Source organism: Lontra canadensis, unplaced genomic scaffold (genome assembly GCF_010015895.1).
Source record: "Lontra canadensis isolate GAN:19392208 unplaced genomic scaffold, GSC_riverotter_1.0 scaffold30, whole genome shotgun sequence".
Lineage (NCBI taxonomy): Eukaryota > Metazoa > Chordata > Mammalia > Carnivora > Mustelidae > Lontra > Lontra canadensis.
Genome location: NW_022631024.1, coordinates 18,927,566 through 18,940,524, shown reverse-complemented (window position 1 = coordinate 18,940,524; position 12,959 = coordinate 18,927,566). Strand labels below are relative to the sequence as shown.

The following is a 12,959-nucleotide window of genomic DNA, read 5'->3' as shown; positions in this document are numbered from 1 at the left end:
CCCTGCCCGCCGCGGTGCCCGCCGCCTGAAGGCTGCCCGGGGGCGCGGAGCCGGCGCCGGCGCGCGCGGGCGCAGGAGGCGACTCGAGGCGCGATGTCGGTGCCGCTGCTCAAGATCGGGGTTGTGCTGAGCACCATGGCCATGATCACCAACTGGATGTCCCAGACGCTGCCCTCGCTGGTGGGCCTCAACACCACCAAGCTCTCTGCGGCCAGCGGCGGGACGCTCGACCGCAGCACCGGCGTAAGTCCCCGCCGCCGCCCCGCGGGCCCTCCCGCCGCTCCCTCCGACCCCGACCCCAGGCTGGGCGGCGCCGAGCAGGGCGCAGGGCCAAGGGCACGGACAAGGGTCCCCTGCGGCTTCCCCGGTGGGCGGAGGTGACCCCGTCCCCATGCTGCCAGGCCGCCAGCGGCCGGCCCTGGTCCTCAGGGGCACCGCCTCCTTCCTTTGCTGGGTTTCCTCGTGGGGCAGGGGCCTCAGGGACGCTGACGCTTCAAGTCCCCTTCAACTAGTAGTAAGTCCCTCACTGACAAGGTCAGGAAACTGAGGCAGGGCACTTGGGGACTTGTCCAAGGTCATTCAGCAAGTAAGGGGTGGGGATGCCTCTGCCCCACCCTGTCGAGCTGGTCCAGCCAGGGCTCGAGCGGAGCCCGCCCTACTTTGTAGGAGCCAGTGGGACTGGCCGGCGGGAGTGGGCAGGCGGGTGGGGGAGCTGGCAGCTTGCACTCAATCAGGCTCCTTTCCGGGCTCTTCCCTACTCCAGGTCCCTCAGGGTCCTGGAGCCCCAAGGTGCAGTGGCCCGGGTGGGGCCCTGGGAGGCACTGGCTGTGGCGCTGGCCCCCTCTCCGTCCCATCAGCCCTCTGTCCTGCCTCCCAGGTGGCTTTTTCTTCCCTTGTCAAGGCCTTGGTGTGGGGCGGGGGGAGCAAGTGGCCAGGGCGCCTGTGGGCAGGGCTGGCTCAGATGGTGGCTGGAGCTGCGTGAGCCAGGCTAAGCGGGAAGCACCCCTGAGCGGAGGAGGATGTGAGGAAGGGCCCCAGGCTGGCTCCCTTGGAGGCGGAGGGGGTGGGGGGAAGGCGGCAGGAGCCTTCTCTCCCACCTGGTTTGGGCTGCCCAGGGCACAGTGCTCTGGAAGGATGTTTCCACGTGACCCCTCCTAAGACCCTCGTCACGTTCACCCCACCTCGTGTCTCAAGGATGACATCCAGGGCTGCTTTCATGATGACTGTGCTCCTGAGTCTGGGTCCTAAGCTGCTGGGGTTGGCGATGAATGAAGCAAGTGGACAGCTACTATAGATTCTCCACCCCAGCCCCACGCTAAAAATAGCAGGGAGGTGACCTGAAGCGACAGGGCAGGCTGCGGGGGAGGGTCTGTGCTCCGGGAGTGTTTCTGGACAGTGGCATCGCCCCATGCGTGTGCCTGGAGCTCCACACCTGAGCCGGGCTGCAAGGTGACACCAGCCAGGCACAGCTCTGGTCTCTCGGTGGTCCTTGGGCATACCCCAGGACTGAGGTTGGCTGTGAGCTGGCCCCTCATGTCACCAGAAACTTGGTGAGATCCGCACAATGACTCGTGGGCAGCAGCCCTCGTGGAGTCGGAAAGCCGGCATCTCCTCGGACAGCGTCTGCCAGGCTGCCCGCGGGATGGCAGCCGGGGCGCGGGTCGTTGCGGCTCTGGGTGAATGGGCTGCCGGATGCCGGCTGTTACCCCGGGCGCTTCATCTCCAGGCGTCAGGGACGGCGTCGCGAGGCTGCGCCAGCCACCCCGGCTTGCTTACAGGGAGGAGATCTTGTTTCTGAATTATGTGCTGCTGTGAGTCAACCAGCTCCTGCTTTCCTGCCTGACTCCTCAGTCAGGGCGTGTGGCCTCCCCCCTCCTGCTACCCAGCCTATCCATTCGGTCACATGCCGGGACCCCAAATATCCCCGGAACGGAAAAATCTGAATTGGAACAAAATTTCAATTCTTGCCTGTTCGGCTTCCTTGCAGCCCCCCGGGGACCTCGATGGGATTCTGCCCCTTTGTTCTCAGGGGCTCCTGCCCCTCTCCGGGGTCAGAATGTGTCTTTGGCCCGTTTTTTGTCCTTCTCTGCCAGGGGTCGGACTTGGACAGCCCTCCCTGGTTGTCGTTCCTGGTGAGCTGCCTTCTGGTCTCACTTGTCTCCCTCTCGCTCCCTCATCCCCCCCCCCCCCCCCCCCCTGTTGCCCACCAACCCCCAGGAGAGCTGGCAGGTGTACAGCTCCGCCCAGGACAGCGAGGGCAGGTGCATCTGCACAGTGGTCGCCCCCCAGCAGACCATGTGCTCACGGGATGCCCGCACGAAACAGCTCAGGCAGCTACTGGAGAAGGTGAGTCTGTGCAGGGCGCGTGTGTGTGCGCATGTGCCCATCTACGTGCGTGTGTGCGCCCACACCAGCACCCAGGGTGGGCTAGCCCGCACGGTCCGTCCCAGCTTCAAGACCGCCCTCTTTCTTGGCGTGTCCGGACTCAGAATGTCTGTGAATGAATGAATGGGTGGATGGAGACCCCCCCATGCCCCACGGAAGGTGCAGGAGGAGATGAGTCAATCCTGCTGGTCACTCCACGGAGGAGCCGCGTGGGCATGGGGAGAGGGGACGAGGGCGGCTCCCCCCGGCCATTGTTTCCAGCGAGGCGGAGACCTATAGTCCGGAGGGCTCAGGGCTGTGGCTGAGCAGCCACCAGGGAGAGCACCCCAGGAGCCCCTTGGGTCTCAGCCGATGGGCTCTTTTGCTGCCCACGGGAGGTGGGATCTGCTAGTTGCAGGTCTAGGGGTACAAGTGCACCCAGAGTCCGCCCCTCAGCAGCCGCGGGCAGCAGCGCTGTGTGGGTCCAGCACGCATTTTAAATTCGTCATTTCAAGACCCTTCACAAGAATCATGTCAACTCGGTGAGATTTTTCACCTGGTTTCATCGCCCATGTACGCACACGGACACCGCACACCCGTGCACATGCCTTGCACTCACCACCCACACACCCCACGTACACACCCCCACACCTACACACCGGATACACATGCACCCCACATACACATGCACCACACATACACACACACACCACTCATACACCCACTACACATCCCCCACATACATGCCCACACCCACACACACACACACACACACACACCCCGTAAGACACGACTTTGCCAGTTGAGGAGTAAGGGGTGGGGGGGGCCTGAGCCCCTCGGAAGCCATTCCCCACCCCTCCCCCAGCTGTGATCCTCGCTGGGGCAGGTCGTGGCCCTGGCAGCTGGAGGGAGGACAGCACAGCACACCGTGCTAGGTCAGAACTGCTCAGTTTGAGCCCAGCTCAGCCGCAGCCTCTCATACAACTGCTGGCAAAGCAGGTCCTTGTCGTAGCCTCAGTTTCCCAAAGTGGGGAGGGAAGGAGTGGGTGAGTGATTCCCAGGTGCTCCCAGCTCTGCGCTGTCCCCAGGATGGTGTTGTGGGGGGCGGGGAGAAGGGCAAGGCCTGGCCCCTGCACCTGCTGCGGGTGAGGGGCAGTCTTTGTTCTGCCGTCTCTAGCCCACCCAGTATGTCATTTAGAAAGAATTAAAGTAAAATGCATTTAGCAGATTCCGCAAACGTTCATTAACACTAAACTAGACCAAAGCCTAATTGGGCCTTTAATTATTCAGAATTGCAGAGGAAGGAGGTGGAGCTGGGAGGGGCCTTTGGGACCTGGAAGGGGGGCGGTGGGGAGGGCGGGAGGGGGCAGGCTGCCGCCCTGGAGCTCTTGGGGGAGGTGCCCTCTGGATTCCAGAAAGCTCTCGGAGCCCCGGGAGCGCAGGCCTGGGGCCCTTCTTCCTGCCTCCATACTCTACCAAGTCGGGGCTGGAAGATTTAAAGCCCTATTTTATACCCCAGTGGGCACTGTGTTTTCAGAGGGCAGCAGCCTTTTGTTGTAAAAGAGGGCCGCATGGCTTCCTGCGTTCAGATTGTGCTGGGGTTGGGGGCAGGGCTGCTCCTTCCTTGGAGTGGGGGGTTCTTCCCGTGCCTGAGGTGCGTGGCTCTGGTGGTGTGTTCCCTCAGATGCCCCAGTGCCGACCTGTGGCCGGGGCTGAGGGCCACAGGCAACCCGCCGAGTGGAAAAGGCGTGTTGGGGCCGCAGGTTATGTTCTCTTTGAAAAAGCCGTCAGCCCTGACTTTGGAAGTGTGGGCTTTGGAGGCAGGCCAGGCTTTGGATCGTTGCTGACCGCTGTGGGATGGTAGACAAGCTGCTTAACTTCTCTGGGCCTCGGTCTCCTTCTGTGTGGCCTGGACTCGAGACCACGCTCACCTGCCAGGGTGTTGTAAAGATCGGATCAAATCAGTGAGCGGATGGGCTCAGCCTGGGGGGGACCGTGTCTTTTGGGAACTGTGTGACCTTGAGCTCATCAGTTGGCTTCGAGGGACACAGCCTGCTGGAAAGAGAATGGATGGCCCCGGGGCTGGGGCGTAGACCGGGTCTTCTTGAGGGAGAACACCTACCTGGGAGTAGTTGTGCCTCTTGGCCCAGTCGTCTGCTTTATGACCGGCCCGAGAGGGGGGTCCTCGCTGCAGGTAGGACGGACAGTAGGAGAGTCTGCGTTTTGTTTTAGGGTAGCGGAGTCATCTGGCATCTTTAAAATTGGTTTTCTCAATCTTAAATTTAATCTTACTCAAAATCCATGAAAAGCATCCCTCGTCTGGCAGGGGAGAAGCCCGTTGCTCTGCGTGTGGCCCCTGTCGGAGGGCAGAATCTGGAGCTGGTGCCGACCCAGCAGCTTCAGCTCAGCCCACGGAAGCCCCCGCTCTTGTAGGTTTTGCCAACACAGCAGGAACGCTGCGTCTCAGGAGGGGAGGGGGCTCTCGGCTGGGGAGGCCATTGTGTTCCTCCTCCCAACATTGTGGCTGCAGGAGGACCTCGGTGCATTAGGCGCAGGGACGGGGTGGGGGTGTGGGGGGGGTTGCTGCGATTGTGGGCAGCCCCGGGCCCCTCCCACCCCGCGTTTCCCATCCAGCCAGCTGGTTGAGACAGATGTGTGTGTGGTTACTGCCGGGCAGGCATTGCGCCAACGAAGTGATGCCGTTTCCAAGTAGTAGGCAGCCACTTCTGGCTCTGGCGCATCCTGGAAACCTCCCTGGAGGAGGTGGTATTGGGGCTGGGCTTTAAAATATGAAGGAAACCAAAACTCACAGCTCTTCTCCAAGGAAGTCCTGTGGTTATTGGGTGTGACAGAATTGGACAGGTGAGGGGGCAGGGAGAGGGTAAGAGAGCAAATGTTTCCAGTTCTCCATAGAAAGGACCAGAGGGGATCCGAGTCACCCACATACGGTACTTTACAAACCGAATTTTTAAACTGGATTTGTGTGTTACTTTTAAATAACTAGTCATAAAATCCTAGGCATTTAAAAATGCTGCAGTGAGTAATATCGGTTTTTCTTCTACTGAGAAGCATTTCGCTTGTGCTCTTACTTTATTTACGGGGGTGGAGGCTATACCGGAAGTGGTGGAAACCGCACTGTCATCTTTTCACTGACCGAGTCAAGCTATGGGTCATACCCAAATGATTCCGTGCCTAAAAAGGGAGAGGATTTTCAAAGGCAGCAGGAAATCAGAAATGGAGATCTGCGGTGGTTGTGAAGTGTCCTCCTCCCTGGTGATTGGATTCGATTCCGAGAGTGACCCGAACGCCACCGCACAACCCTGAACTCCATCTGCTCCCCCCACTGCCCCAAATGCATGTGCACAGAAGCACCAACCAGTTTCCCCAAAAATAAAACGCCCTGGCAGGTGGTTGCACTGAAACTGTTTTTCTTTTAAGCTCTCTGGAATCCTGTTGAATATTAAAGTTCCATCTTGAGGATAGACTCAGTTCAGGTCTGTCTGCAAAGACGTGAAATAGCGATTCTTCACTGGCCGAGTGATTGATTCCTGACTCTATGCATGGAACGCAGATGTTTGCAGAGCAGTCATCTGCCTATGATACCGGGAGGGGTGATGGATGGTGTGTGAGATGGGGACAAGTGTTGACACAGAGTCAGAAAAAGCAGTTCCCTTGTAGCTTGGCTCCCTTGTGCGCCCCACCTTTGCATCAGGATCCCCATGAGATGTAGGGGGACGGAGAGTCTCCAGCTGGGGTGGGGGAAGCCCAACAGCACCGTTCAGACTGGCTGGTATTTAAGCCTGCCTATCCGGTTTCATCCTGCAGAATAAGGAGACTGAGACACAGTCCCCTCCCCACTGAAAAAAGAAAGGAAAAAAAAAAAAAGTCACCCAAAGCCTCGTATGCCTGGAGCTGGGAGCTGAGGGAGGACCTGAGGCTCCTGAACCCCTGATTTGCATCCCTGGCTGGAAGAGAAAGCATTCTGGAACATGGCAGAGGAAACGTTTCCCAAACCAATTTGCTCTGTTTGGGGAGTTCTTGGTCATAACACTCCCCGATGCTGGTGATTAACTAGTAAATAATGCATGGACCGCCTCTGGCTCCCAGTGTGTCGGCTGCGTGGGAAAGGTCACTGTCGTGTATTTGGAGGCAAATAAGACAGGCAGGCACCCGCTGCAGCTCCTTTCTTGAACCTGTTGCCTTTTTGACAGGTGCAAAACATGTCTCAATCCATAGAGGTCCTGGACAGGCGGACCCAGAGGGACTTGCAGTATGTGGAGAAGATGGAGAACCAAATGAAGGGACTGGAGTCCAAGTTCAAGCAGGTGGAGGAGAGCCATAAGCAACACCTGGCCAGGCAGTTCAAGGTACGTGCGCTGCTCCTCCTCTGAGTCGAAGCTGGGCTTGGTTTCCCTTCGTGCTTTCCCCTTCCCCTCCAGAAAGAGGAACTTGGGGCCGGGGAGGAGCCCAGCAGAAATGGGCCTTTGCCTTGCAAATGGCCGGCGCTGTCCTTGGAAATGGAGAGGCAACCGGCCCTCGCTCTCTTTTGGCGAAAGACACAGTCAAATGGGAAGATAGTGCCGCAGTTTTCAGCCCCCATGAGCTTCCCAGGCCGGAGTCCCAGGACCTGGCTTCTCAAGCCAGGTCATAGATTAGCTGGGAAGGGACAGGATTGGTCCTCGTCATTCGGCAGCTGCTGTAGGTAAATCACATTAGCCAAGGATTAGCTTAATTGATTAGAGCCATTTCTGAGCAGGGATCACTCGGGGCAATTTTTCACATCTGACCTAATTTAGCTATGACAAGGCACACTGTAGATTTGTAGGGAGGAAAGAGAGAGACACCAACATCTTTCTCACTTCCTGGTAAGTGTTTTTTCTTTTTTTTTTTTTTTCTCTCCAGGTCTCTCTGGACATTAAAGCCAGAGTTTGGCCTAAAATTATATATACATATATAGAAATATGTATATATATATACATATATATACCTTAAGTTTACTCAGCTTCAAAATGATTAAATTGAAAAATTATATGCACCTTAATTAAGGCACACGTGCATGTTAATTACTAATCTAGCCCAGATATAAATGAACAGGTCAAATTACACAGCCCTGCTTGACTAGAAATTGCTGACGCTCTGTCTTCCAGTCCTTTTTATGCTAATGTTTTCCTTTGATGTGCTCCCTGCATGAAGCAAGAAGTAATCCACTTTTAAAACTGATACATTATACAGAGGAAACGGCAGGCTAACGAAGTAATAAATCTATATTATAAATAAAATAATAGCAGGCCTGATCCTATCGAGGAGCAATGAGCCAGTGGCTCATGGTGGAGGCAGGTGACTATGTTGTCCTTGCTTCTGATGTCATCATCGTGGTGAATTATCTCAGAGAGAGAGATTTTTGACCTGCCTGACCAAAAAGAGTTTGTGTCTCTCCCTGAAAACCCAGCATTCCCTGTGTCATGCTAGAGTCTGAGTCCTTTGAAGACAGGGGTGTCTTTAGCGGCCATGAGCTAGCTCATCTTTGCAAGCACTGTCCACACGGGCATCTCTCCCAGTTCCAAAATTTGGGGCAACATGGCCCCAGGGGAGAAAAAGCAATCCCTTGCCTTTGACCATGCTTTAATTGCATTAAGAATTACACCAGGAATTGTGAGAGAATCTCTATAACTATTAAAGCAGTTGGTTTGGACTAAATCTAGCAATGGAGTGTGTTTTGTTTTTTTTTTTTTAAGTTACCGTGAAAATATTTGTCTATTAATGGCTGTCTGTTTAAGGCAGGCTAGTGAGGCAGCTCTTCAACGGTATTTCGTTTTCTTGCTTGCAGGGCTAACTTAAAAGCGTTTTTTCAGTGCTGCAGTGACTGAAGATGCAGTCCACTCCCATGTAACCATGAAAGAGGGTCAGAGAGCTTTTGCACCATGCATTTTTACTATTATTTCCCAATACTTAGCACCATGACACTAAGGAACCTTGAACACAACCAGGACCCTCTTTTGCATGCGACTGTAGCTGCATTCCACGGACAGTTTGAACCCTTGTCAATGCATTTTTTGAAAAAGAAAAAAAAAAAAAAGAAACTTTGTGTGTGTGACTAAAAGCATGTAACCTTAAGATGTTGCGTTCTAAACTGACAATAAAGACCTTTCCCAAATATGTTGGTGTTCTGAAGACTGTTTAATATGCTCTTCTAACTCTTTTGGGCCAGAATACATAAACCTATAAATGAAACAGGAGTGTGCACAGACTCCCTCGCCCGGGGAGAAGCCAGGCCAAGGCAGGGTGTTGCAAGTTTTTGCACGCAGAGCACTGAACCCAGCTTATTTTAACCTTGCAGGCGATAAAAGCGAAAATGGATGAACTTAGGCCTTTGATACCTGTGTTGGAAGAGTACAAGGCCGATGCCAAATTGGTATTGCAATTTAAGGAGGAGGTCCAGAATCTGACGTCAGTGCTTAACGAACTGCAAGAGGAAATTGGCGCCTATGACTACGATGAACTTCAGAGCAGAGTGTCCAATCTTGAAGAAAGGCTCCGTGCATGCATGCAAAAACTAGGTAGGACCAGAACCCTGCGGGGGCGTGGCGCTGCCCCGCCCACCTCCGCTCACGCACAGGCTTAGGGAGTGGTGCTGAAGCGGACAGCGCCCGCCTGGCCTCCGGGAGGCCGCTGCCGGGGGCGTGGCGCTGCCCCGCCCACCTCCCCGCACAGGCTTAGGGAGTGGTGCTGAAGCGGACAGCGCCCGCCTGGCTTCAGGGAGGCCTGGCCTGGCCGGATTAGGGCTCCTGGGTAGGGCTCGCGCTTAGGAGCACAGGTAGGCGGCACTCACCCTAGGGCACTGTCCAGTCATATGCCAAGGCTGGCTCACAGACCCCATGAAGTCACACATCCGGAAAAGGGACTAGATGCCACATGCCATCTGAAGAATGTATGTGTGTGCGTGCACATGTGAGTGGGTGTGTGTGTCTGTGTGTGATGGGTGAGGTTAGGACATGAGTTTAATAGGGCTGGAAACATACATCTCATACTCTCTCCAGGCTGGGGACAAGGGCTGACAGAACTCCTGAGAGAGCGAGTCATGCGTAGTTTGAATAAAAGAAAAAAGAAAATTCAGTCACACCAGCTTAGAGGACTTGCCATTCACAGTGAGAAAAGGCGTCAGTCCCTCCTAACGGCCTGGATGGAGGGAGCCCCTGGGCTCACTTGATCCTCAACCCTGTTGTTGCTTCCTTGGGGGGGCACCAGATCTGGGGGTTCCCCCACCATGGGGCGACCCCTCAGGATTCTGGCTTCTGCTTGAATTCCCACTCACCTTACAACTTCCCTGTTGGTTGCTGTCATAGATCGTGACTTACTGGCATCTGAGCCCACTCTTCTGGCCTGTTTCCCAATTTTCAATTCATTCTTGGGCTTTTGTGTGCAGATCAGCTGGCCCTTCTCTCCTGCTATGTGTTTGACACCAAGGCTGTTCATGTTCATACTGTATACTTAGTGTACCATAGGGTAATTTTTAGGGTAATTCTGGTTTATGAAGAACTTTCCCTCGGGTTTTATCTGATATTCTAACTTGACTCCCTCCCCACACCCACCCACCCATACCCCAAATACCTTCTTATAAACTTATAACATCCCAAAGTAGCAAATACTTTTAAAAATCCCTGATGCCTTGAAGCAAAAGGGAGAGAACATCCAAAAGGCAAGGAAGTAGTCGGCCAGCCCCCCTGCTGGAGCAGGTCCGCACGCCCAGATTATTTCAGACGCTATTCTAGGCCTCCCAGCAAAGGCAAACACTCAAAAGTTCCCCAGCCCAGGGAGGATGGCGAGAGGCATTGGGAGTTTAATCTGGCTTAATATGGGCACTTTGCTGTGTCCCATGAGGGATTGTCTTCTGCGTTTTTCCAGTGATGCCCTTCTTGGTGCCCCAGTCCTGGTGTGTCAGGGGCAGGGGGACCTGGGACAGCCCTAGGAGGGTCAGGGCGGGGCAGTCTCCACAGCATTTCCTGTTCGGACACTGTAGGGGTCGGTGTGGATGTTTCGAGTCTTCACGATGATGGAACTGTACTTATGACTGTGGGTTTTATAATGACTTCCGTTGGGCACAGATTGGGGTTTCTACCCAGCATTAGCCTACGCTGACTGCCTCTCTCTCTCCAGATCCTCCAAATGCCCCCACCCAGGGGTCTCAGCCTCTGAAGAATCCAGGGGCCGGTGCAGGGGTGGTGGTTATTGTTTATTTTATGCCCTCCCTGGGTTACAGACTGCATATATCAGTGAGAAACTGAGATGGGACCTCCATGCTTTCCCTGTAGGGGGGTCAAGGAGCAAAATGGAAACTCAGAGTGGAAAGTTACAAACACCGAGAAGCCACAGGCCTCTCCCGGGGGGGGGGACGTCACCCCTCTTGGGAAGAGCAGCCTTTCCATCAGCACCTGGTCTATTTTTAGAAGCTGTGTGAATTTTCCTTCCAGCTTAGGATCTTGGGGCTTCCACACGGTTACCCTTGGGCCACCAAGATGGTTGATCTGGGAGTAAAGAGAGAGGATGACTCCCAGGGGCCCCGTTCTCTCCCATCAGAATGCAACCATGTTGTCTTGCCTCTGTGTTTCTTTCTTCAGAAACACCTTGACTCGGAGGTAGACCCACTGAATCAGAGTCTGCGGCGGGTGGGGAGGGGCGGGGCAGGGATCTGCATTTAACCAACAGCCAGGAGATTCCCATGAACACCAAAGGGTGAGAGCCCTCGGTCTGTAAGTTAGGTATCACCTGCGGCTGTGTGACTGTCCCCAGGCACTGACTGTCTCAAGGGCAGCCACTTGCTTATCTGTACAGTGAAGGTGTAGGAGTCCCCATGCTCTGGGATGACCGTGTGAGTCCAGGGACACCTCATAGCCCAGCAGAGTGGGCAGGGGGTAGGGCAGGTGAGTTGTAGTGCTAGGTAGGCAGCTAGGTGGGCAGACAAACGGATATGTTGGCAGGTGGAGGAACAGAGAGGTAGGTGGGTGGGTGTGGGGGCAGATCAACAGGCAGGTGGTAGTTTGAACAGTGGCTCTGCCCTCTCCCTAGGTTCCCATTTAAGCCCAGTAATTTAAGGACCACGTTCCTATCCTGTGGCTGCTTGAGATGGTCTTTATTTCAGCCTCACCAATGAGTACGGTCTCAGCAGCCTCTTTCCTGCTTGGAGGTTCTGGGGACCACAGAGCCAAGGAGGCACCTCCTGCACTGTGGGGCCCCCGTTCCTGACAGCTGCCGGGGAGCTTGGGGCTCCCGTTGGGTGTAGCCTTTCAGTAGCTCCCGCCCCGCCCCCTGGGCACCTTGGCTCCTTGGTCCGAAGTCTCCCTGTCAGTTCCCATTATTTCTTCCCCGGTGTAGACACTCCAGCCCCCTCTGCCAATGTGCTCTCAGTTGGGTGGCTTCTTGCAGCCACCCTCTCTTTTAAGTCGATGTGGCTGGTAATTCCTGACCCTAGAACATACACAGAGCAAAAACAAGGCTCCGTTTGTTTTCTCTTTCTATTTGTAAAGATTGCTGTCTCGATGGGACTGTATGTTTTTCCCAGAGGCCCAGCCAGAAAGGACTCTGAAACTCCGTTTCTAAAACCAGAGGTGGGGCTCAGCCTCTCTGGGCATCTCTGCAAGAGAGGCGGCTTCTGATCATTCCCCTGAGGTCCCCTTGTTCCCAGACAGGGGAGCGCCAGAGCCGCCCAGCCACCTGGTCCCCTAGGCTGGGGCGGGAGACTTCACGGCCCCCCTCCACTGGGGGAGCCTACACAGATGACTCAGAAGCTAAACCAGCAGGCCCAGAGACTCAGGATCCAGTGCAAAATGCTGTTCATACATCAACGTCCCGAGCATCTCGTGGGTCTGGCCTCAATTTTCCACTCTGTAAAATGGGGGCAAGGGGAATAGCTGAGTTTTAGGGCTTCCCCCGGTGGGAAGGAAGTGCCCAGACACCCGGGGCCCTGGCATCAGAATCTCTGGGCCTCTGATTGTTCCACCAAGAACACGTGAATGAAGCCCGTGGGCTTCAGTGTCAGCAGCCCCCCAGCCCGGGGTCCATGTTGATGACAGTCAGGGCGTAGATATCTTTGCCAGTTTGGGATGTCAGGGCTTGGTGCTCCACATCCCAGGCTCTCTCTCCTAGGGGAGGCAAGTCTGAAGCCTCCTTTCCATTCTCTTGCCCTTGAGATGGGACAGGCTCAGGAAGGCAGGGGGATTGGTCAGTGGAGGGTGGAGAGATAAGCCTGGGAGACCTCAGCCTGCAGGAGACCCCACAGCAAAGAAACCAACCCACAGCTGAGCTGCTGCTCACATGTTGACCCGAGTGGGACTCTGGCGGGGCAGGCTTCCCCTTTGGAGCCTCCCAGGAAGTGCTGGGGATTGTGCCTGGGGAGAGGTCTCCCGGCACCTGCCCTGCCCTGCCCGTGTGCGGGGCCGGGGGGAGACGGGGGACCCTCCCTTGGTGCCGCTCCCAGGCTCGGGGTCTGCTTTGTCCTCGGGTTCTCCCCCTACAAGGACATGTGCCTTCCCCAGCTCCCAGCCTCGCAAAAAGTTCCCAGTCCAGGAGGGATGAAAGCTGGGGCTGAGGGAGACCGAAAG

At 55.6% G+C, this 12,959-nt stretch overlaps 1 protein-coding gene across 2 annotated transcripts in view; it reads left to right on the top strand.

Annotated features, from left to right (window-relative positions):
• Positions 1-12,959, top strand: part of OLFM1 (olfactomedin 1) — a 35,202-nt gene that overhangs the window by 12,657 nt on the left and 9,586 nt on the right. The window contains exons 1-4 of one of the 2 annotated variants that reach the window (XM_032866233.1): positions 7-244; positions 2,198-2,346; positions 6,576-6,731; positions 8,702-8,921. In XM_032866233.1, the coding sequence (XP_032722124.1) occupies positions 94-244; positions 2,198-2,346; positions 6,576-6,731; positions 8,702-8,921 (676 nt within the window). In that variant the 5' untranslated portion in view covers positions 7-93. Of the gene's footprint in view, positions 1-6; positions 245-2,197; positions 2,347-6,575; positions 6,732-8,701; positions 8,922-12,959 lie in introns of those variants that run through there. The other variant, XM_032866234.1, reaches the window with a different exon arrangement.